Below are 25,673 nucleotides of genomic sequence, written 5' to 3'. Positions count from 1 at the left end.
CTAGGTGGCCGGTCTTTGGTTCGATTCCAGGCCCAGACAAATTTATGCAGTCGCCCACCAGTCACCTAGCTGTGTTTAAAGATTTGTGTTTGTCCTTTGCCCCCCTTGTTCCCCTTCTCCAGAGATCATTATCCCTATCGCAACATTTAGGTTGGAGAGTATCATATTCTCTTAAAATATTCACTAAAACCTTTAGTAAAAGTTCATAAAAAAAAACTGACATCTTTATCTTCACTCTCACAACAGAAGACGCAGCGTTGGCATTATCGGGATGCGTTGGTTTTTACAATAGCTATGTTGTGCTTGTGTGATTTAATCGGAGGCGCTTTTTAATATTATAATTTTATTTGTGTATTTTTTTCAATACAAATGACCTAGCACGTAAAAACCTGTAAAGCCGGGGTCACACTGCTCAGCTCATATCTCATACAAACAACAGTCTACAAACACGAGTCACCGCAGTATCCTGGTTCGAATGCTGCGTGCCAAGATTCTCCTCGAAGCCATTGCCATGCGCCATTCGAAGCACGGATCTCGCGGTGACTCATGTTTCAATTTGTATGCAGCCTATCTTTTGTATGATGTATGAGCAGTGGGACCCCAGCTTAAGGCTTGTCTGACGAGACCCGGCAGTTGTAAGAAATACAATTTTATTCAACACCGTATAGACGATTGTAGCAGGGCATATGGACGCTGCGCCATGTCTCTGCACGTGCGGGCAAGCACATGAAATTGAAAGCCTGTCAAGGGCACGTTTACGCGCACACTTCGTGAGCTGGTACCCATGAGATACCAGTCGGGGTGCTAAGCTTGCAATTGTCTATTCGCGTTAAAAAATAAATATAAATTCAAAATATGTTATCTATCTAGAACGTAAAAAGTGCTTCGTGCACATAACGTAAATATTACAAACTACTCCGCTAGAGCAATCTGTTATTTAACAATATGGTATCGCCACAACAAAACATTAAATCACATATATTTGTTGATACAAAGGGGGGGATCGGTGTCTGAGCGGTCCAGCGCACACCAGCTCAGAGCACTCGCGCTGAAGAACCCAGGGATCTTGGGTTCAGTCGCCACCCCTGCCCGTATCGATCCGGATGAGCATCGTACCAGCGTGCGGTCGTGTATCACTACTGCGTGGGGCACGTGAAGGACCCCAGTCTAGTGGTTGTACCGCAGTAGCTAAATTGCTCATCTACAGCTGAGACACCAGACGCCCACTAAGGCAGACTAACTTCCGGTTGTGTAAACATACACACAACAATTTGTTTTTGTTGATACAAAGCGTACAAAATGAGATTCATACAAAGACAGGTTCACTCAATTGTTCATGCAATAAAGAAACACAATTCTCAAAGGTAGTTCTTATAACCGTACGAAATGTGCAACCGAATATAAATACAACGTTATTAATAATAAAGGAATCTCAAGCATGAGCTAGGATAGTAGGCCAGAAATTCGTCCGTTACACCGTTTAATGTATGATAAATATAAAAAAAGTGATCAGCCACGTTTCATATAGACTCCATGCATTCTTTGTAAGAAAGCCAATCTGTGTTTCTCAGAAGTCTTACGGTGGTGAGTTGGGCGAATTGGTGATGCGTTTTAAAAGGGTAAAACAGCGCAAAAAGACACGGGCAGGAAGAAGTACACACACTGAGCGCTGAAATCTTTTCTCAAGGCGTAGTTCAAATTCTGTTTGGTAATGGTAGCGCGTTGTTAAAATAACGTACTTAAATATAGGATGCAAATGCATAATACCAAGTGCTACGACTTTAGTGCGCTTGTCTACGTCTTCAAGTCGCAGACCATTCCTTTTTTTCTTATTGAGTTTTTTTTTTTTCGTTTTTCATTCACAATTTTTGCTTTCAAACATCATGCTTAACTTAACACTAGCACGCCTGCACTTTAACAATTTTGTTATTAAATATGAGTTGATTCCATTTATATTAACGCCAAACGTTCGTTGGCTAGTTGTTCCGAATTTCGTGAAGCCGGATTAAGTGAAGCAAGATTAAGTTCCACGCTAGATTTAGCGGGAAAATTAAGGTCACATGACCTCAACACTAAATGAGCCCATAATGCAACGGGCGCAGTGTGGCATTATAAGACATCACGAACCAACATACCGATGCAGTTTCTCTGCTAAATTTAGCGGGGAAGTTGAATTGGTGCGTATGTTTGTGACGTCCCCTAATGCAACGCGCTCAGAGTTGCATTGTGGGACGTCACAAACCTACACACCAATTTAGTTTCTCCGCTAAGTTTAGCGGGGAAGTTGAAATGGTGTATACGTCTGTGATGTCCCATAAATTAATTTAGCACTTGCAGTGTTACAAATAGATGTCACATTACGTCATCTCACTCGAGCTTTACACAAAATTAAATTTCCACGCTAAATTTAGCGGGAAAATGGACGTCAAGTGACATGATGATATCACGTGACCTATACATAAATTCAGTTTCTCCGCTAGATTTAGCGGGAAATTATTGACGTCACGTGACTCAGCGTCAACTAAATTTCCCCGCTCGACTTAGCGGGGAAAATAATGTCACGTGACTCCATTCCATGTGGCTAATTTCCCCGGATTTCGTGAAGCCGGATTAAATTTCGCCGCTAGATTGAGCGGAACAATTGACGTCGGGGGACCTCAACACCAGTACCGTCTCCCCACTAGATTTAGCGGAAAACATTACGTTCCTTGACCAACATATAAATTCAGTTTCCTCGCTTAGTTTAGCAGAGTAAGTCATGTCACGTGACCTGATGTCAAGTGACCTAGACATCAATTCAGCTTCCCCGCCAAATTTAGAGAGAAATAGACATCACGTGACACCGATTTCATATCGATGCAGCAACGAGGTGCAGCTATCTCTAAACGCTTATGATGCTAGAACGTTTCACGCATCCAACAAAATTTCCTAACAATTTGTCATACATTCTTTGTTGCTCCTGTAGGATCAAGAAACTGTGATGCCACGGACTGATTCACCCACTGCCTGGTAAACGTGCTTAATAGTGCACTACCAAATGCGATGCACACGCGCTACCGAACGCGGATACGAGACAGACACCCATCTATAGGGACCTTTAGCAAACCGTTACACGCGTGTTCAGCCGTAACCTCCTACTGACAAAGCCTGGCAGATCGCCACGAGACGCGGCCGCCGATAGTCAAAAAGGTAGAGCGGCGGACAAGAGTCATGTAACGTAACGGGCGTCCCGCTGTGGTGAGACGCCGAAACACACTTGTCCCAAGCGACGCAATCTCCGCCCGTGCTTCTCGCGTTCCTCGAGCTACCGCTTCTATTCTCGACAGGTTTGCAAATCATGTTTCGGGTCCTCGCCGCTGCAAAAGCTGTGCGCTGAATACCAGACTCCCCGAGTAATGCTCTGTGCTACCAGATCGTCGCGCTCCAAATCTGCGACCGGGCACTCTCTGGCTCCGTCATCGAACTGCCAAGCTTTGTGAGGATAGAGGAGGCTATGGTTCAGCGTACCGCACTACTGGAGCCTTTGAAGCATGCTTTTAAGCGAGCCCCCCGCGGTCACGGTATCACCCGGGTGCGCGCTTAAAAATATGCTTCAAAGGCTCGGGTAGTGCGGTTCACAGTAAACGGTAACGGTTTGCTAATGCCCGAGTCCCACTAAAGCGACAAAAAGAAATAACCGACACGAACAAGCCTAAAAAAATTAAAAAAAAAACATGCTTGCGATTGTGCTTTTGTCAGGCGTTTAGTCGTTCGGTGCTCGTTAGGGTGCCTTCATGTGCGCTTTGCTTAGAGTGAAAACATCTGTCCATTTTGTCCCGCACTTTTATTTTTATTTTTGTTCAGAAGCGCGTGAAAGAGCCTGTCCCTGCACGCGTTTGTAACGCTGATCATTCTATGTCGACATTTCGTTTTCGTCGATTTCTTTGTATTTTACCCGTGAGCGCATGCTGTCGGCATCGGGTACACTACAAAAGGTGGCATCACCCTAAACAAAAGGACATTGAGGCACCCTTGTGCTCGTGAAGTAAGCGCGAGTGATTGCAAGCCTACCAAAGGTACCCTCGCGTGCATGATTATCGTCTTTGAGCATAGCACTCTTTATTCTACAAAGCCTGTCAAACCACGAAAGACTCTGATTTGAGGCTTGTCGCTGTCGCTTGTCACTCTAATCGGACTCCGGCATAAAAGAACCTGGTGTCTTCCCTGTAAGTGAATCCCAGAGAATTATCTTACACGTTACAAATCGTATTTAATTTTTTTTTTTACCTTTGCTGGTGCTTTTAGTATGATGTCATTACGCTAAAAATTACATATTTTAGTCAAATAAGTGAATCACGCTCAAAAATACCTGAGAAATTGGATGAGGGTAATTTAATTACACTAAATATTTTGCTGCACAAGTAGTTAACCAACGTAACTAAAAGTTTTCCATCGTATTTTTACCAAAAATTAATTTATTATTGTTATTTCGCGCCCCGTGATACTGCACTGGTTGAAGTTTGATAAGCAAAAAAAAAAAGCAAAACACAAAGTGCTCTTATCTTAAACTTTACCTCACTAGATTTAGCTCCTATGTGCTCATTTATCAAAATTTATTGTAGCATCAGCCACAAACTCTTTTATTTAGAATACCTAGGTTAATTTTGCCACATATGAGCACTATTTTGATAGTTCATTGCGAATGCAATAAGCTTAGCCTCAAGACTACTCTGAAAGGACGATGGCGGACAAATTAAGGTTCGAGACGCAATCAACGTCTTTTTTCTTCTGCGCCCTTTACCCCTCTAACTCAAAGGTTTCTCGTCGCTATGCTCAACCACAACAGCTACCTCCGCATAAACAGCCCGTTCTATACACCAAGCGCCACTGACCACAGAGTAAGAGCAGCAGTCTATATGCTACCTAGCAAAAATAGCCGGCTATTTCTTTTTAATTAATTGATTATGATTGATATAAAAGTATATATGGTTGATTAAGTTCATCAAAGGAATGCCACCATTGATTACTGAGCGAGCATCGCGCGCTACAGGAAATAGGTGTAGGACTGAAGACACAATTGCAAGACCTTAATCAAAAAACTCTCTCGCTTGACAAATATGTTCGAATATTATTTCTGTCAATCAAAGAATATTGGTATCGAGTTCTAAAATAATTTAGCAAAAATTAATTTGGTAAGAAAAAAGCTTCTTTGCTTCCTCCGGTAAACTTTGAATTCCAAAACAATAGAGGTTTCCAAAGGAATGTTAACTATATGACAAACTTCAGAAATTGATTCCAAAAAAAAATCCTCGTCATCTTTGTTCTTATGGCGCTTAGCTTGCCCTAATTTGTTTAAACTGGCTGAAAGTCCGACACTACAAACCATGGCATGATACATCAAAGGTTTAGTGTTGCGACATGTGTTCCAGTTTCGCTGATATACCATTACCAAAACCATATCTTACTCCCTGTAGGGCTTTACTTTTGAGAAAGTAAAAAGGTATGGAAATATAAACACGTTTCATTAATAGACGCGATCGTCACTGGTAAGTTTGATAGACGTAAACTTATAAATTATTTACAATGGATCCCTCTCACAAACAACTTTCGACGAGCAGCTATGTACTTTCATCAGAGATTTAAATTGTGTTTTACACCAAAATGAGAAGGCTGCGTTGATTTATAAAAATGAGCCTTATTTTTTTTAAGTTATGTATTTGTAAATTTAAATGTTAGTTTTACGCCAGAAGTGTGTTATGTTGCAATTAATAAGTTCTGTTTTGGTTAGCCTTGGTTGTTTACGGATATATTTAAATAAAAAGTTGGTGTATTTTCCGTGGATGAGAGAACGCAACTGGTTCTAAAAGACGTCGTCACCATTTTATTGTCAAAGACAAACGTGGCGATCTGCGATGCGACGACCTCAGACAACTCCTTTGAACCGGCATTATGTCAAAGCACTTCAAGTGTCACCGATCGCGCTTTGCCGCCTCACGTTCAACAGCTGCAGTTGTTTGCGCCGAGGCGCTCATACAGTATTAAGTGAATCCTGAATCTTTTAGCTAAAATATTCAGGAGATTTGTGACTCTTCTTGTAAAAAGTAGTACCCTGTAACCGGCCTGACATCCAAAATAGTTGTATATCTCAGTCATCGTATGAAAATCTAATATGTTAAAAAGCACTAATCACAAATGAAGCGCTGCACTACAAAAGCGCGCAAAAAAAAGGTTGAAGTTTGAAGCAGCCAAGTTCAGCCGAAGCTCTTACCAAGCATTTCAGTCCGTTTGTCACGTTATACATCTTCCTTACATACGTTAGCCTAGAAGGTGATTCTTCAAAACAAAGCTGCTTGCACTCGGTTGCTATATTCTACAAAATACAAGGAAAAATGCAAAACAAAACTTTATTTCTTGCGACTAAAAAAGAACTTTTTTGTTTATTTAGGTGTTCTTTGTTCATTTATCTGTTTATGCCAAACAAAACAGATTTCTGCTTCTAAAAGAAGCAGTAGAAATGTAAAATTACGCAGTATATTCCCAGACTCAGAGCTTGACTATAGATTTCTACCAAAGAAACAAAGGATTTCATGAGATGAAGGATTCCGCGAGTTGACTATTCATACTTATAATCTACAGCGCAGAGAAAAAATTCACACTGAAATACGCACAACAGTAAAAAGGAATCACTCATTCAGCGCTGACTATCAACTCAGTGTTGTATTTGGACATCTTCTAAGCCGTTTGCACATCTACCACACTTTAATATTTTCTCTTAGTGGCTACGCAAAAAAACTCTTTCTTGAATCAAGCTATAGAAGCATTGCTAATACAATTTTCGTCAAGCTTCACTATTTTTTCCGACTCAATCATTTCGCGCGTCAGCTGTTGAAAGTATTTGCTGATAGAAGTGCAGATTTTTAAGCCTGTTGAGTATCCGCAGTTAAGGCCATGGATGCCTAGATGTCTAAAATTTGCGTTTTTATGTTGTGCTTTCTTAAACTGTCATCTACACGTCTTCCAGTTTGTCCTATACATATTTTTTCTACCTCAGATGAAAATGTAATAAACCATTCCTTATATTGCCCCGCGCGTTGCCGAGCGGGTGCGTGCGTGGCCGAGTGGTTAGCGTGCTTGACTGTCGCGCGAGGGATCCGGGTTCGATTCCAAGGAGCGGAAGCTCCTTCATCTACGTGGCGCTCTCGTAAGTTCGAGAACCTTCTCGTCCGATCCAGTTACGAATATTCTACGAGCCGAACGTTCTAGGCCGAATGTTCCAGGAGCCCACGCGTGTACAAATGGGGCTCCGCGTGGCATGCCGGAGCTAGTCTCACCCCAGCGCTCGATCCTGCGGTTTCGCCGACATCGACGCCCGCGACGCTCTGCGGTTTTCTTCTGTTCCCTTTTTGTTTGGGGCACAAGTTCGCCCCATTAAACGTTAAGTTTCTTCAGTTATCATCGCCTCATCAATTGTCATTCGTGACATTTTGGTGGAGGTGCGGGGTAGTGCATTCTATGCCCCTTGAGCGTACCCCTCCGAAGACATCCCGGCCAAGCGACGTGCTCAGCCCTGGAAGGCTACCCTTCGCCGAAGACACCGAAGCCCGAAGAAGCCGTCGCATCAGAGGTTAGTCCCCTGAATTGGGTCTGCTGCTGGACAAGCCCAAGCCAAAGTAGACGACGATGGCCAACCAGTCGCAGACCCCGGCCGCCGTCGTCTTGTACCTGCACGTCGCTCCACGCACTCCGACGCCCTTTTACGGCGAAGCCCACGAGAACGTAGAAGAGTGGCTGCAACATTACGAACGAGTGGCCCGTCATAACGATGGACGCCGGAGCAGTGCCTTCAAAACGTTTACTTCGTTTTGGAGGCCACAGCACGGAATTGGTTTGAAAACAACGAAGCGTCACTCATCTCCTGGGAGCACCTGAAGACTGAGCTCCGAGGTACGTTCGCCAACCAACAGCGGAAAGAACGCGCCGAAGAACTTTTTTAAGCGAGAATCCAAGGCCCTAACGAGAGCGTCGTTAGCTTTGAAGAAGATGTTCTTCGACTCAGCAACCGCGCCGAACCTCAAGTCTCCGAAGCAAAGACACTGAGAATCCTGATGTGAGGTGTGAAAGAGAGCATCTTCGGGGGCTTGGTGCGATGTCAACCCACAACCATCGAAACGTTTGTAACAGAGGCGATCAACATTGAATGGGCCCTGCAAGCACGAGCCGCTCACTTCCATCTAGCTCCTGGCGTCGCTGCACCCACGCCGCCAAGCTGCGCCCTCCGCCCCAATATTCCGGGGATCCGAGAAATTGTCCGGGATACGATCCGCGAAGAACTGAAGAATCTGGTACCTGCCGCCGAACGTCCAGCTTCACTCTCGATCGCCGAGATTGTTCGAGAAGAGGTCCAGCAAGCGCTCCAGCCAGACGTTCTCGCCGACGCCGCACCGGAACCACCAGCTTTAACCTACAACGCAGTTGTTCGTCGTCCGCAGCCTCCTGTCACCTGGCAGTACTCAGCTGCACCCTGACGAGAGGTCTCTTTGCCGCAGTACGCTCCGCGCCAAGAGCAGCGTGGACCTCGAAAGACGGACGTGTGGTGCACGGATGACGGACGTCCGGTGTGCTTCCACTGCGGGGACGCTGACCATGTTTACCGGAGGTAAACGTGGTCAGCTCGGCCTACGAGGATTCGCGCCAAACGACCGTCGACCTCGGTTTGGAGAACGACCAAGGGACATCGAGGAATACCTCCGTTGCCATCCGTCACCAGCGCCAACGGCACCACGAGGTTCCCGTTCTCCATCCCCCAGACGTTCCGCATCGCCTTTCCGTTGGTCGCGCCGTGACAGCCTGTCCCCCCTGTCCCGTCGGAAAAACTAAGTGCGGCAACGCCTGGAGGTGGCGTTGCCGAAGATGACCGAAGTAAAGAGCCTCCAAGAACGCCGGAGCGCTCCCACTCTCTCGACGCCACGCATCACAACGACGCGCCCGCAACAGTGTCCAACGACCTAAACGTCGTCATCGGCGGCCACGACGCATCGGCACTTGTGGACACCGGAGCAGACTACTCAGTCATGAGTGGGAGGCTCTCTCGCCGCCTTCGAAAAGTCACGACGCCGTAGGATGGACCTCAAATACGAACCGCCGGACGACACCTCATTACACCAGTCGGGAGATGCACTGCTCGCGTTGAGATCCACGGTGAGACGTATCCTGTGAAGTTCGTCATTCTACAAGACTGCTCCAGAGACGTCATCCTCGGCATGGACCTCCTGTGTGAACACGGCGCCGTCGTCGACCTTGGTGAGAACAAATTGACGCTGCGCAAGCCGGTTCCGACTTCGGAGAAAGCCCAAACAGCGTCAGCCGCCGTCCGAGTCGCTGCCGACCACGTGAACCTGCCGCCGCGATCAAGTGTTGTCGTACCCGTCGTGACCGATGAAGCGACCTGCTGCGAAGTTGTTCTGAAAGGCAACCTATAATTGCTTCTGGGAAGAGGAATAGGCGACGCAAGAGGAGTGGCCGAACTTCAGGATGGGCGCGCCGTGGCCCTCGTGACGAACTTCCGACAAGAAACGCAACATCTCACAAAATGTGCTGCTGTGGGCCACGTCGAGAAACTTCGGAACTCCGCCGAAATCGCCGTGATTGCTGAAGTACTATCCCCACCTCAGCAAGACACTACGCCGCCAGCGATGCTCGACATTGACCCCAAGCTTCCAGGCCCGAAACGACGGCAGCTGAGTGACCTCCTCGCCGAATACAGCGGCTGCTTCGCGGCGTCATCGAGGTTGCGCCAAACCGCCGCTGCGAAATATCGCATCGTTACCGATGACGACGCACTCCCTGTGCACCGATCGCCGTACCGAGCCTCCCTAAAAGAAAGGAAGGTCATCGAAGAGCGAGTGCAAGAAATGCTGATCGACGACATGATTTAGCCTTCAAGCAGTCCGTGGGCCTCTTTAGTCGTGCTGGTTAAGAAGAAGGACGGAACGCTTAGGTTCTGCGTGGAATACCGGCAGCTGAACGCCGTAACGAAGAAAGACGTCTATCCACTCCCCGCATCGATGACACGCTAGGCCGGCTGCGCCACTCTCGATGTTTTTCATCGATGTACCTGAAGAGCGGCTACTGGCAGATCGAAGTCGACGAACGGGCCCGGGAAAAGACAGCTTTCGTCGCGCCGGATGGATTGTACGAGTTCAAGGTGATGCCCTTCGGACTATGCACGGCGCCAGCAACTTTCCAGCGTGTCATGGACACTGTACTGGCAGGACTGAAGTGCTAGAGCTGTCTCGTCTCCCTCGACGACGTCGTGGTGTTTTCAAGTGACTTCGAAGAGCACTTGCGACGACTTCGAGCTGTTCTCCAAGCTATAATGACCGCCGGGCTCACCCTCAAGCAGTCAAAGTGTCGGTTCGCCTATGACGAACTGAAATTCCTTGGTCACGTGGTTAGTAACGAAGGCGTCCGTCCAGACCCCGAGAAGACTGGCGCTGTCGCGGCATTTCCAGCGTCAACAGACAAGAAGGCTGTGCGAAGATTCCTTGGACTTTGCGCCTACTATCGACGCTTCGTGCGGGATTTCGCAAGGATTTCCGCACCGCTCACTAAATTCACGAAGGACGCCGAGAAGTTCGAATGGGCCGAGGAGCAGCAGCAGGTATTTGACGAGCTGAAACAACAACTCCACACTCCTCCTGTTCTTGAACACTTCGATCAATAGTCGGAAACCGAGATTCATACGGATGCAAGTAACGAAGGACCTGGCGCAGTACTGGTTCAAGTGCAAAAAGGCACCGAGCGAGTCATCGCCTACACAAGTTGAACACTGTCCAAAGCGGAGAAAAATTACTCCACGACTAAAAAGGAATGTCTTGCGGTCGTCTGGGCAATCACGAAGTTGCGCCCGTACTTATACGGGAGCCCTTTTCGCGTTGTCACGGACCACCACTCACTCTGCTCTCTTGCGAGCCTAAGGGACCCGTCAGGACGTCTCGCTCGATGGAGCCTCCGACTGCGGGAGTTCTACATGACTGTGGTCTACAAGTCAGGCCGCAAGCACCGCGACGCCGATTGCCTGTCCAGAGCTCCTGTTGAGACATCTCCCGGTAGTAGCGACGACGATTACGACGACTGCTTCTTAGGCGCAGTGAACACCGACAACATGGCGCGACGTCAAAGAGACGATCCTGAGTTGCGCGCGCTGATCGAGCACTTTGAAGGACGAGTGGTTACCATCCCCCGTGTCTTCTCGAGAGCCCTGCCGACCTTCGTCGTTCGATAAGGTATACTCTATAAGGAGAACTTCGGAGACAACAGCTCGCCATGGCTGCTGGTAATCCCTGCCGACCTTAGAGAGGAGATCTTCCAAGCCTGCCACGACGACCCAATGGCAGGGCACCTTGGCTACAGCAGGACGCTCGCCAGGATTCGGGACATACTACTAGCCAAGGCTACCGAAGACCGTTCACCTTTACATTCGATCGTGCCACGAGTGTCAGCGACGCAAGAAACCACCGACGAAGCCGTCAGGACTTCTGCATCCGATTGCTAGCCCGTTCACACCGTTCCAGCAGATCGGAATGGATTTACTTTGCCCTTTTCCACCGTCAACATTGAGAAACCGCTGGATAATCATCGCCACAGATTATCTCACGCGATACGCTGAAACGAAAGCCCTTCCTTCAGGTACTGCTGTGGAAGTTCCCAAGTTTTTCATCGAGTCTACTGTCCTCCGGCACGGCGGCCCTGAAGTCCTCATTACAGACCGTGTGTCATCGTTCATGGCTCAGCTGACACAAGAAATCCTTCGTCTCAGTTGCACCAGCTACCGTCGAACCGCTGCGTACCATCCACAGACAAATGGACTAACAGAACGACTAAACAAAACTATCGCCGACATGATCTCCATGTATGTCGACGTAGAGCACAAGACGTTGGACGAGGTGTTACACTACGTCACGTTTGCTTAAAACACGGCGGTGCAAGAGACCACAGGAGTAACTCCGTTCCAGCTGGTACACGGTAGAAAAGCAACGACCATGCTCGACGCGATGCTGCCCCACGAACCAGCTGACGATGCCAAGGTGGTGGCTCGTCCACGACGCCCAGGTGGTGACTCAACGAGCTGAAAAAGTTCGCCAGCTCGCCCGACTCCGGATTCAAGATCAACAACGTGTCGACGCCACCCGGTACAACCTTCGTCGGATCGACGTTCGCTTCAAGCCCGGAGACCGTGTTTGGGTCTGGACCCCGATACGACGACGCGGCCTAAGCTAGAAACTCCTGAAACGCTACTTCGGACCCCACAAAGTGCTTCGTCGACTCGGGGATCTGAACTACGAGGTGATGCCCGACGGAATATGGACCTCATCACGCCGCACTACACGACCGGAAGTCGTCCACGTCGTGCCCCTCAAGCCGTACTCCGATCGATAGGACTGTGAATCGTGTTTTGTACTACGCTCGATAGCACTATATTTCACAAGTTTACGGGACATCAGCCAATGATGGACATTCTGGGAACAGTTCGAGGGAACTATTCACTTCAACCAAACGTAGTCATCGACAAATAACTTCCATTATTTGTGCCGCTACCTGACTGAAGACGCCCCAACGGCAACTGCAGCACTACCTACAATAGAAGCGTACTGTGCCGATACCATTCACCTACTGAAGCAACGCCTCGGTGATCACAGAAGGATAGAGCAAGACATCTGGTGGCCCTTCGAAATGCTTCGAAATGTCCCCCATGTTTGATCCTCTTACAGGCACACCAGGTTAAGGAACCTGTACAACACCGCGCACCTGAAGATCACAGCTCTTAACGCACTACACGTGTCGACATCAAGTTTCGCAGTCATACTGTGCAATATCCTCGTCACATCGATACCTCACGACATCGTCATGCAATACCTTAGACAAGTTTTATACAAACAACCAATGAATGCATCAACAACTCAGGGTGACGCAACCTCATCACCTGCACCTGCATTCGCATCGGAACTCGACAAGGCGCTACAGTTTCTTCGTATTAAAGTCGAAAACAGGGAAAGGAGCAACCACAGCGGAGCTCGATCAAATGAGTGAAAGCCAGAGTCGAGCCCATCTGCTTCTGCACTTCACAGTATGACTCTGTAAATAACAGGCGAGTGCTATTTCTGCTACTCTAAAAAACACGCCACAGATTCTTCCAAATTCAAAAAGACTCGAGTGGAGAAAAATAGGCTACTGGTAAAGGACATGAAATGTTTCCATTACACAACCAAAGGACATCGCGCAAGAGATTGCAAAAGACGGTCATGGTGCCCAAATTGTAACGAACGACACGCGTTAACAATGTTGAATCCGTCAATCGCCCAGAGGAGTAAACAAATGGGCAAATGTGCACTCAGTCGTCCGCGTTTCTTCTGACCGGAAGCGCAAGTCTTCGGCTAGGCAATGGCAATGCGAGTAAAATCCCAACCAACTACAAACATTCCGTGCGTGGGCCATCAGTGAGAGGGGCAGTAGCTACATCAGAGGCCTCCTTGATGGAGGCAGCAAAGCAGCCAACGTTCATTCATCACAGAAGATGTTGCAGAGCGCCTAAATTGCAGAATCTTAAGAAAGACTAAGCCAGCACTAAGTACGTTTGCTAGCTCCTCAAGCAAGACATTACATCTTAGCACTGTCGTTGAGGCCCGTCCAAAAAGTCAGTACAACAACACTGAGTGCACAATCGAGGCAACAACTAGGCCGGTAATTTGCCAGGACATTGCTGCCTCGATCGTGCATGATACCCTGTGATAACATGGTGTATCCTGGCGTATAAGCTACACATGGAATAAGTCTGCTGATCGGACCAGATTAAATATATATACTTCTCACAGGAGAAATCCTGACATCTAAGTAAAACGACGGATTGGTGGCCATTGACACTTCTATGGGATGGACGCTTCAAGGACCCTAGATCCAAAACGAAATATTGTCATTAAAATTGACCCTGATGGTGTGCGTCCTCAAAACGCAAAAAAATTACCGAAGAGGAAGAAGCGACCCAAACTCTCAAGGCCTTTTTGGAACTTAATAGCATGAGAATCACGGACATAGAAGCGTTCGAAGACCAACTGAATGTCGCATTGTGTTTTGTGTCAAAGCTAGTGACGGGTACCAGGTAATGTTGCCCTGCAATAAAGACTGTTTGGAGTTGTTAAATGATAATCACTAGGCAGGTTTGAGTCGCCTACATCGTCTCCTCAAACGACTTTCGAGTCAAGAAGGTCTGCTTCAGCGTTATGACGTAACAATCCGCCAATACATGAAGCTAGGACACGCTGAAGTAGTACCGACCGGCCAGCACTGCCATCCTCAGACTGCAACGTAAAGCATGAAAACATGCCACATCGAAAAATATATTAAAGAAACGTCTACCTCTACAAAGTTTTCGGTGGTGCCTGACGTTTCATTTCTGAAAAGAGCACTTCTTCGAAAAAGGACCTAATCTCAATCCAATAATCCTTCAAATCCTTCTGCGTCTTCGAGTGCACGTGATGGCCCTAACAGCAGCTATCGAGAAAGTATTTCTACAAATTGGAGGTAGAGAGGAAGATCGCAACGCATTCCGGTTATTGTGCTTTGAAGACGAGCTAATTTCTTAGATGAAATTTTAGACCACTCAGGACTGGCGGATGACAAGACTTCCTTCTGAAGCAATCTACAGTCCATTTACGTTGTATGCCGCTACACAAGATCACCTGAAGAACATCACTGGTGAACAAGAGAGCGTTGCTAAGATGTTACAAAGCTTATTTTACCAGGACGACCCCTTAGTGGGTGCAGATACGCTGGAAGAAGCGACCAAATTGTACGAAACGTCATAGATCATAATGAACGATGCAGGTATGAAGCTAAGAAAATGGCCGCCTAACGAGGCTCAACTGCAACAAACTATGAATGAAACGGAGGCCGATGTGACAATAGATGATATATACAGAAGGTTCACTATGATCTGGAAGGTACCGGGGATGACATGGGAAAAGCTCGACGATTGTTTCAAATTTGCCATGCACTCTATGACTTAATTTCTACATAACAAACGGGACACTAAAAGGTATGCACCTCAAGCGGCCTCACGAGATTTCGATCTGATGGGATTGATTCCAAATAAGAGGAAAGCTTATCTTCAAAAGTCTGTGGAAACTTGGACTAAAAAGGGACAAAGAGCTTCCAGAGCACGAGAGAAGAGGGACGAATGGTGCACTCAACTGGCTCAGCTTTCCGGGATCACAGATCAAAGACACGTCAAGGATGAAACTGACAAAAAGACAAAGAAACACAGCTACACATCTTTGTTGACGCAGGTACGCAAGCTTATGAACCATGTGTTTACATACGATTAGAAACTCAAGGCAGGCAAGTTGTGACGGCTCAAGCGACAAATAAGTCCAGGGTAGTGCCAATCAAAACATTAACGCTACCACGTTTCGAACTGATAGGAGCTGTTGTTTGAACAAGGCTCCCAGAATACCTGTGCAAGACATACCTTAATATTCTCTCTCAATATACCATGTGGACGGATTCCACTGCGGTATTGAGTAGGATTCAAGTTCAGTAAACAGATGGAAGCCTTTCATCAGACATCGGATATTACAAACCCAATCGCAAAGCGTTTTTGAAAGCTGGAGGCACTTCCCATGAACTGATAACCCGGGCGGATCTACTCATAAGGGGAAAATTAGCTGTAACACTTCGTACAGCCCTATTTGGTGTAAAGAACCTAGCTGTCTTGTTCAGGATCCAGCTGAATGGCCCCAAAACGTCTTCTCCTCAAATACTCACTTAGAGCTCGAGAAGAGTGAGCAGAGCCCCAGTAGGGTATACCTCCAAACAATAAGTTTTGAAGTGGCGACAATTTTTGACATCACAAGGTTCAGTAGGTTGTCTAGATTTCTTCGAGTAACAGCCAGGATGTTAAGCTTTGCTAACAGCACCGCAAAGCGAGAAAGAAGATGACACTTGAATGCGGCAGAATATACCGCTGCCAAACAATATTGGATAAGGCAAGTCCAAAACGAAGCCTTCGAAAGGGGTGTACACTTTCTGGTCAGAAACCATCAAGTGCAGAGGAACTCAACCCTGGCTGATCTACACCCTTTTCTGGATGAACATCGCATGTTTAGGGTAGCAGGGAAGCTACATGAGCTAAATACTCCTAGAGCGATAAAACACCCTAGCATCCTAACAAACGACACGAATTTTACAAAACTGATTGTCATGAATACACCTGACCAGTTGCTCCATAGATGTGTGTCCAGCGCAATTACCAGCATTGTGGGTACTTCGAGCTCGACAGTTAACCAAGAACATCATCTGGAACTGCCATAAGAGTCGTAGGTTCAGCACTAAACGTAATCAAGTTCCATTCGCACCATTTCAAGCTGATATAATTAACAATACAAAACCTTTCAAGGTAACTTGAATGCATAATGCAGGACCGCTGTATACAAAAAAAAAAGCCGGACGAAGAGATGAACGGTGCTAAAGCGTACAGAGCGCTACACTGTTAGCGCGAACAATCGATCGCCGTTTTTTTTTTTTTTTTTTCATTTTTTCTCTTTAAAACCAAGGGATGCCATCCAAGTTATTATTGCTACGGAAAGAGCTCGTTTAGTTTTATATGTAAGCGATAACATTTCGTGCTCGCTAATACTATTTAGAAGTAAAATGCGAAAATGCGCCATGTCCTGTTCGCGCTAACAGTGCCGCGATGTGTACATAGTCCTGTTCGCGCTAACAGTGTCGCGATGTGTACATAGCCCTGTTCACCTGTGCTACAACAAGAGCAGTTCATTTGGAATTATCATCCGATCTTTCTACAGACGCCTTTCTTTTGGCATTTCGACGTTTTATTTCGAAGAGAGGAATGCCAAACACGATATTCTCCCAGAATGCTAAAACATTTAAGAAGGCATCAAAATACTTGAGGAACACCTTCAAAAGCCTGAATTACCCAGACTTCACTTTCTCCCTTGCTGAATACAAAGTACGATGGAAATTTAATATTGAAAACACTCCTTGCTGTGACGGTTGGTTGGAACGCCTGGTACATTCTGTGAAGACAACCCTAAGGAAAGTGTTGGGAAGATGCAGACTCAGATTTAAAGTGATATTAACTGCACTCTTTGAAGTAGAGGCTATCATTGATTCTAGGCCCTTTAACATACGTCAGCTCTCAAGCTAACAAACCCACACCACCTTGCCAGCTGAATTTCTGGTGGGACAAAGTTTGACTGTTCTTACTAAATTACCTGCACAGACAAGTTTCCAGCGTCCCACAGGCACCGGCAACCAATTCAAAAGCTTTAATACCGGCAACATCTGGTGGATCACTTTTGGATAAGGTGAAAAAATATGGACACTACGATCCACCCACCACTACCCAAATATCAAATCCAAAGTTTTTTTTTTTTTTAATAGGCGGCGTGGTACTTCTTTAAGAAGAAACTACGCTGTATATTGGGAAAAATGGTAAAAGTCAAAGGCATCATGAAAGCAAAAGATGATCAAGGGCGAGCGTGTCTTGTCAGCGACCAACACGGAAATGTCTTTCGGAGACTAGTTCAAAAACTATATCTTCGTGTGATATATCCCTCTTCTCTGTCTCGGGAGGGTGTACAGAATCAAGAAGGCAAAGACGAAGCGAGTGATTAAGACGAAGTAGTAGAAAGGTTAGGGCAGTTGTAGAATGACTAATTAAACCGCACGTGAATTATTGCTTGGCCTCTTGACGTTCTACTTCTTAAACGTTAAGGATCCTTTAAAGTTACCTCAAATTTTCTTTATGGCGTGTCCCAACCCCTTTAAGCTTACCCCATCTATAAGATATCTCTTGTAATATTGCGGGCGACTGCACTTGACAAATATATGCACTTTACCACATTGTACATGTTATGTAATGCAAGATGTTGTCTCCTGAACCCTAGGCGCCGGCCAATCACGGTTTACGTGGACGCACGTGATACCGTGAATGGCCGTTGCCCAGTTGCATTCGGTCATCGTACCGATGTGCCAAAAGCGTGAAACACCTGTGAGCAAAAACTGCCACCGCCGAGCGGCATAACCATAACAGCCGTTGCTTGCGCTGAGGCGTGGTGGGGTGGCATCAGCAGTGGTTGTTATGGTCATGATGCCCGGTGGCGCGCCGCAACGCGATTTTTGCTCACATGTGTTTCACACTTAATGCAACGTACGATATTATCTCGTGTACATGTCTCGTCCTTTAGCTGCCGTCACCACCGGCCGCGCCGCATGCCACTGTTATATTTGCCGTATTCTGGTGGCCCATCGAAATAAATACCTTTATAACATGTTTCTACTTTAACGGAGGATAAATTTGTATCTGTGGTTTTTCACAATAAGGCTAAAATAAATAGCAGTGATTTTTCACCAATTTCACTAGCCTGTTTTATGCGCAAAACTTCGCGCTTATTTTATTATTATTATTTTTTTACGTTGGAGATATAGTTCTACTTTATTTACAGGAAACCTACCCTCAAGTTCGATATTTAAAGAAAGGAGGTTCAGTAACCTCTCAAGTTCGAGGGCGGAATAGATATAACTTTCCGTGCAATCATTTTCGCACCGCAAATGCATTCTTTATTGTAACAACTTTATGCGCTAATCGCTTTCTCAAAATCGTTTTTTTTTTACTCAATATTTACCGGACATGCTCCCTGTAGGACAAATTAATCGGTCGTCCATGTGCTCTCCGCGAAAGTTAACTTGCATCCATATTTAGAGCGTTAGGATGATTACTGTGACAGCCACAACCGGTTCAGGCTAATCGAGTGCCAACGGTGTACCAAATGATCTTACGACTAGGTGCAGCAATACCGGAGTGCAAGGTAAAGAGACACACTCGCAATTTACAATTGATCCAACAGCTTGAGCCTGTCTTAATGAACAACTTTAAAATGAAATTAAATATTAAAAAATCCTACAACTAAAAAATAGAAAAAAAAAAGGAGAAAACGCCATATTCTCCAAAGTGAGTTGATATTAAACATAGTAAACAGCCTCAGGTTCCAACAGAAGCTGCTAAAAGCATTTGTAGCATAAAGGAAGTATGGAGCGTTTTAAAAACCAGTCAATTTTACCTCCTTTTCGTGCAACGTTGTTTCAGGAGGACTGCAGAATTGTCCTGACTTCGTTGGCATCGGGGCTTTCTCTGAAAGAAAGAAAACAAATTTCCTTTGCCACATGCTCATTTTAAACGCTAAAACTCATTTCCGAAAAACCGACAAAAAAATTGCATGAAATTCAAAGCACACCAGCTAGGCGCACGTGAAGACTCGCGCTGCAGAACTCAGAGATTCTGGATTCAGAAACTGCGGGTGGCCTAAATAAACAATATGAAGGCACTGAGAGGAATGCTCGTGAACGCCGAAAAATAAGACCTGCAGTAATTCCTTACATTCACGCGATTTCTCACAACTCTAAGAAAGTTGCCAAACGCTACGACGTTTTGCCATTTTTTCAGTCCCTTAGAAGTTCTCCGCGTTATCCAAAAAAATCAATGCCTCAGAGAAAGAGAGAGGGATGAATGATATACCAAGCAGAGAAACAAGGTTTTTGAATGCAAAGCAAAACTGGGTCAGACTGAGCGCTGTATGAATGGCAGCTAAAAAGAACTTGTAGCCTCCTGAACTCCTTAGCTGTTCCTTTTTCGTTTTTTTATTCTAAATTGTCCCCTCGTTCTTTTTTTTTTTTTTTTTTTTTTGCACGTGCTGTTTAGGCTGCTTGTGTCTTCACAATAGACCGATCTCACCAAGCATTCGGTACAGTGTACTAGAATACTTGGGTAGTGTTGGGACCGAAGGGGCTCGCCTGAAGCGCGTGGTATTGATCGCGACAGGTGTCGCGTCCGGCGCCTTATCCGGAAGGTGTGCGCATGCGCGGCTGCACGCGCGAAAATATGAATTTTTGGTGCCGCTTTGGTGGAGTGCATGTAGGATTTCTGATAAAGCTACGACCTGCCAGCGGTCGTACCGCGGCATCAATTACGCTGCGGCACGATCGTTAGCAACATGATGCTTCAATGTATTGGACGGTACAAGCTAGATTACCCTTCCTTTACATAAAAACAATTGCGACTTTAAAGAAGCGGTTTTGGTTTGTCGGATAGTGAGCATTTTAAATGAAATGCCCATTTCCTTGGTCGCAAATGGCAAACATTAGATATTTCAAAGGAATATCTAAAACACGGAAGCGGTTTTTTTTTTTTTTTTTTCCTATCTTATTTTATAACGGAACGAAACAGCACATACTAAAGTTCGAGATTGTTTTAGTATGTTTTTAATACCCCAGGTTAACTTCTCTGTCTTCTTTTCTGCCCGTCTTCTTTTTCTTCACCTTAATCAGCTCGCTTCACTTGTCACTCATTCTTGTGTCCATTTATGCGACGAACCACCCAAGCGACGGTCGCAAAGGGGTGAGAATCTTCTATTTCTTCGTGGCTGCCACGACCATCCGAGAATCACCCGACGTTCACTTGTAAGAAATGGCTTATAAGCCGTGACAATTTTTATCACGCGTTTTAACATTTAACTTAAGTCCAAAAACTGAGACAATGTGGGCTGAACAAGTAATGCTTTATAAGATTCAAAGAAAACAAGAAACTATTTTACATCATTTTGAGCAGAAAACATGAGCACACGTAAATCAGACAAGGAAAAAGTTGTAATAGTTTACAGCACGGCACTGAAATAATGGCTACAATGTGCAGCGCATACATGGTTACAATATGCAGCGCATTATCCTCTTGAGGGTAAACCATCTGAAACCTACACGCTCACAACAATACATTTAACCGACAGCTGCTTTCTGACAACCAGGTAAGTCTCGCCTGAGCTGGATATTCGAAGGGAAACACCCATGGTTCCACAGGGGGCGTATCTGGTTCACGCAGACATTCAGGGTGTTTTTGTTTTATTCTTTACAGAACTTTACATATTTTGCAAAAAAAAGAATGTGGCAGATATGTGGATGCCGTCTTTCCTTATATCTGTAGGGTTCGGTGGACAATGAATGGGTAAATAATAACCGTTGCAATGTTTAGTAATGAACCAATATCTGTTAGTTAACTTGTTTATTAACGGCTTAATTTGCCATGGTGCAATCGCAGTTTTAAAAGGAGTCATTATTAAAGGCAAATACAATTTCGACAATTCGCGAAAAGGCAACGAGGTTCGCAAAATTAATCGTAAAAGTTTGCCTTTTTTAGCTTGATTCAGAAACGGCGTTATGAAAATAATACGTAGAATAGTAAATTAGTCGTCTTGATCTGTGGCGCCGGCGAGTCCACCGAAGAAACGCTGTCGAGTTAGTGACGAGGGGACAGAAACAACCTGCGTCATTATTCTACGCATCAATATCAGCACAACCTCATTCGCGCTTTCAGCGCGCAGTTTTTTTAATTAAGTGAAGAAAGGCAAAATTTTAGCGATGAATATCTTAGGACAGAACGAGCGGGTTGGTAGAGATAATTAAGCTTGAGGAAGAAACGAAAATGGACGGACAGACACAACAAAAACGAACGCCTTGTTACTTTCCCTCAAAGCTCGTTGTTTGTTCGCGAACTTTTTAAATTAAGTTGGCCTTTAATGATGGCTCCCTTTAAAGCTGCAATTGCAATATGGCCCTTTAAACATTTCATTAACCCTTTGCCTACCGCAAAAAATAAAAAAAAATAAAGATTTGAAAATACCGATTTTTTTTACGTGCCCTATACTCTGTTTTACAAGCGCGAGCTCCTTGCTCTAGGGCACATCTCGGCGGCACGAGCTCCCGTGCACCAAGGGCAGCTGCCAGCGCTATGAGCTCGCGCTTCTAGCCTTCGCTACATCCACCGCTCAAAAAGAAAAAAGAAAAAAAAGAAAAAAAAAAGGCGGGCTGCGCGAGCCGGATAACTCGACTACAGCGCCGCCACGAACTGTCAATACACGCGGCCTCACGAGCTCCCGTTGCCGAGCCGCTCCGGTCCCAACACTACCCAAGTATTCTAGTACACTGTACATACGGTGCATGCGCGAGGCCGCCATAACTTTAGCTGACAGGAAGCAATCGGCAGTGCACGAGAATGTTCGTGCCCTGCACACGCGGAGAGCTCCAGCGAGGTTGTCGCACGCGCAGAAAGACAACCGCTCATTCACACTGGAAGCGGATCCGCGATCGCAAAGCGGTTGCGAACGCGGTTGTATAAATATCCAGTAGAATTGCACGCACACTCGATGACATCAAGTGCGCGTGCAATTGTACTGGATCTTTATACAACCTCGTTCGCAACTGCTTTGCCAACGCGGATCCGCTTCCAGTGTGAATGAGTGGTAAAGTTCTCTCGGTGCATTGCGGCAGCGGTGGCGCAGTCAAACTAGCTGGTGCGATCGGTCCATTTTTTGCCATCCTTAAAAATGCTTCCTTTTATTTATGTGTGTATGATTGATTGCTAAGTGACCCTAATGAATAACTCTATAGAAAAACAGAGGTCTCGTCAAGCTTCGTGCCATTTTACCTCGATCTCTCTTTCAGATGAAAACCCGGAGAATATTTCAATAATTCAGCTCACTTCAAAAAGGGAAATCAAAGCACTTACCTGGTCTCATGCAAGTAGCATTATAACATTTTCCAGTAATGCTTAAAGGTGAGTAGTCTCCACTTTGTGAGAGTTGAACCTTGTGGAACAACAAAAAAAATACTGAAAATCACACATTATTTTGTACATAATGACAAGGTCACTGAGAAGTTGAGAACGGCGAGGGAGGGCTTCAGGTGTCCAGCGACCAGCCCGAGCTTCCTACCTTCGACAATGCTTCGACGTATCGTACTCCTCGAGCGCTCGCGCGCAGTCAAAGCATGGCAGATGGCATGGAACACGTGCTGGGGACCGGATGTTCAAAAAACACGCCCTGCCGTTTTCATTCTGTTAATAACTATTAAAGCTTTTCAGGCGATTTTTTACGAAAGGAAGCATTCACTCCATGCTGACCGCATATAAAGCCTTGTAAAAACATGTTTTAAACTTATTAACAATAAGTACCCATGTAAATACCCATCTTTAAAAAAAAATAAACTTTATAACATTTCTAAAAGATCATGCAATTTTTTGTGTCTCCAGGCTTTTATTTAAAGATTAATTTTCTTCTCTTTTTTCTTCTTTTTTGTGGTGCATAACGCGACAGCGTTCGCGCGAAAACGACGTTGCTGATAATTTTGCTCGTAAAGGTTAGTGGCTATTATCAATAATAATGCCTACGTTGCACCACAAGATTAGCGCATGCTGACTCCACTATAGTAGATTTATTACAAACCTCCAGCTGTAAATGTGAAAACAAAAAAAAAAACGGCGGGACATCGCGCGTTCGTGTTTTGTGTTGTTCTGCACCAATGAATAATTTGCTTGCTTTGCAGTATGTCATAATAAATTTAAAATTACAGCTTTTTTTTCCGCCACACATTGACTGTTGCCAGGAACTTAACAAATTTAAACTCCCGGCAAAAATGCACTGTCACAAACAGACCCCTAACAGCCAACGGGGTGTGTCACGATTGAATGCTGGAAGTATAGGTGGATGGCGGTTGTCCTTTTGCACCTGAGAGTGCCTTGCGCCAGCTAGATTGATGTTATTTCAAAAATTACCAATTCAATCAAAATGAACGCTTCTCCTTGATTTTCTTTAGGATACCTCTAGCCATATCTAAGTTTGTTCTACCTTTGGCAGGCATTTGTACCAGTCCTCACCGAATCCCGGGGGTCTGAGGAATTCTAATTGTTTACACAATAACATTGGTTTCCAGAGCCCTTACACTGCATAGTAGAATGCAATTGAGTTTCTATTCTCTCCGCACGTATAATGCCTGTTGTGTTAATCTTCTAGTATTTGGCTGTGTACGCACGCTTTCCCAGCACTCCTGCCCCAACCTCAAACGATAACTTCCGCCCTAGAACTATGGAATATCACTACCTTCTTTTTCATATTGATTTCGATTTCTCTGTAAGTCTACAGGATAGCGCCATGGCTAAAGAATGCACATCTAGGCTCTCCGAACTGAATGGTTTAATATGAACGCAGTACGGGTGTCTGCAAGGCGTTGGTGGTGTGGTGGCGTATGTCGCCACAGGCGTGCGACAGGTCTCTCGAGAGTAGCCTAGTTGTTAGCGTTCGTTCAAGAACCAATAGAAGAATGGAATCAAAGTATTAGTCACTTGGTCTAGCAAAACAAAATTTAAATACCCAGACAAAGTGAGCAGCGATTGACAACAGAAGCGGTTGCGGTATTGAAAGATGTGCTTTATGATCTTACTTAAGTTGATGTGCTTTCGGATATTTTCTTTATCAGTTTTGTTTTTAGTACAGTAGTTGTAGGAGATGCACTTTAGGAGGTGAATGTAGAGATGAGAAAATTTTGTCGCCAAAAACCGCCTTGAGCCGTCATCGGTTCAAGCGGCGACATTTCTTTCTGGGTAACTACCCAATTCTGCATTAGCGATTTCCGTCAGTTACGCACTCAACGTCGATCTGTTCAGGGTATGTGGATTATATATAGGGCTTCGTGCCACTTCCGGCCGCCATGACCGGGGGAGAAGGATACTTCCTCTTATCCTATGTTTACCTGTTTGGGTGGGTGCTCGACGACTCCAACTGCGTGAGCGCTACGCTCTGGGAATGCCCCTGCGTTGTTCGTTTAAGCTATTGATGCGCACCGGTATCAGCAAAATGCCGCAAGTGAACTTCTTTCGATTATTTCAAAGGGAGTGACGCCAACGACACCGCCGAGCCTGTACGATAGCAGGACGCCGGCATTGGGGGCATTCGGTAGCGGCTCCAGGAGTCAAGGAGTCAGCGCTCCTTCCACTATAAAAATAAAAATTAAAATAGGCGGCGAAAACCGACTTCTGGTGCACGTTACTCCGAGTCTTCGGAGTCAGGCTCTCGTGCACCAAGTACGATGATGGTGCAAGAGGAATGAAAGGAGCGCAACATGACGTAATTCCGGATCGCTGAGGAAGTTCCGCTGCTAAAACAGAAAAAAAAAATGGTTGTGTAAGCTGCGTCGACTCCGTCGCGGGTCTGCGGTTTGCTCGCTCTTGTTAATGAAAAGTGCGCAAGGTAAGACGAATAACCCGTTCAAATTCCTTTTCCAACTAAGGCTCTTTTCTGAAAGTGCATTGGACCGTACTTTGTTTCGTTTGAATACGCTAATAAACAACGTAAACGTTCATTTGACGCCCCGATTTGATCGCCGTTGCACGGAAACTCGGTGAATATCAACGATAGTCCTGGCCGTGCCGAACAAAGCAAAATAGGGTACGAACGCGGCTTTGGTAGCCAGTTGGACACTCACGCAGAGCATGATCCCGATTAATGTTTGGTTTGCGTAGCTAAATGTTGGCTGACGCTCGCTCCGGCCGACAAAACCTTGATCGCCGAGCGCGGCCGAACTTCTCGTGTGTATACGAATACATTTTATAGGAAGTTTGTAACGCAAGACAGAAGAAACTATGGCCGTACAAAAGTGTCGCAATCGGCGACGTAGATTCGCCGAGCTCTATATTTTGTGTGTGCTGACGACGTTTTTGTCGGTTTTTATAACAGTAGCAGCCTTTGCACCATCCTGCGAAGGGCTTGATCGCGTTGGATCCCTTCAAACAGCGGCGC

The 25,673-nt window shown here is 45.7% G+C and overlaps 1 protein-coding gene across 1 annotated transcript in view; it reads right to left on the bottom strand.

The window, feature by feature from the left end:
- Positions 1-22,651, bottom strand: part of LOC121836082 — a 63,955-nt gene extending 41,304 nt beyond the window's left edge. The window contains exons 1-3 of the mRNA XM_042290783.1: positions 22,610-22,651; positions 19,116-19,186; positions 6,248-6,349 (exon numbers count right to left, since the gene is read on the bottom strand). Of these exons, the coding sequence (XP_042146717.1) occupies positions 6,248-6,349; positions 19,116-19,186; positions 22,610-22,619 (183 nt within the window). The 5' untranslated portion in view covers positions 22,620-22,651. The remainder of the gene's footprint in view (positions 1-6,247; positions 6,350-19,115; positions 19,187-22,609) is intronic.
- Positions 22,652-25,673: the final 3,022 nt, after the last annotated feature.

Source organism: Ixodes scapularis, unplaced genomic scaffold, assembly GCF_016920785.2.
Source record: "Ixodes scapularis isolate PalLabHiFi unplaced genomic scaffold, ASM1692078v2 PGA_scaffold1__304_contigs__length_218370807, whole genome shotgun sequence".
Classification (NCBI taxonomy): Eukaryota; Metazoa; Arthropoda; class Arachnida; order Ixodida; family Ixodidae; genus Ixodes; species Ixodes scapularis.
This window is presented reverse-complemented; position numbering and strand designations above follow the sequence as displayed.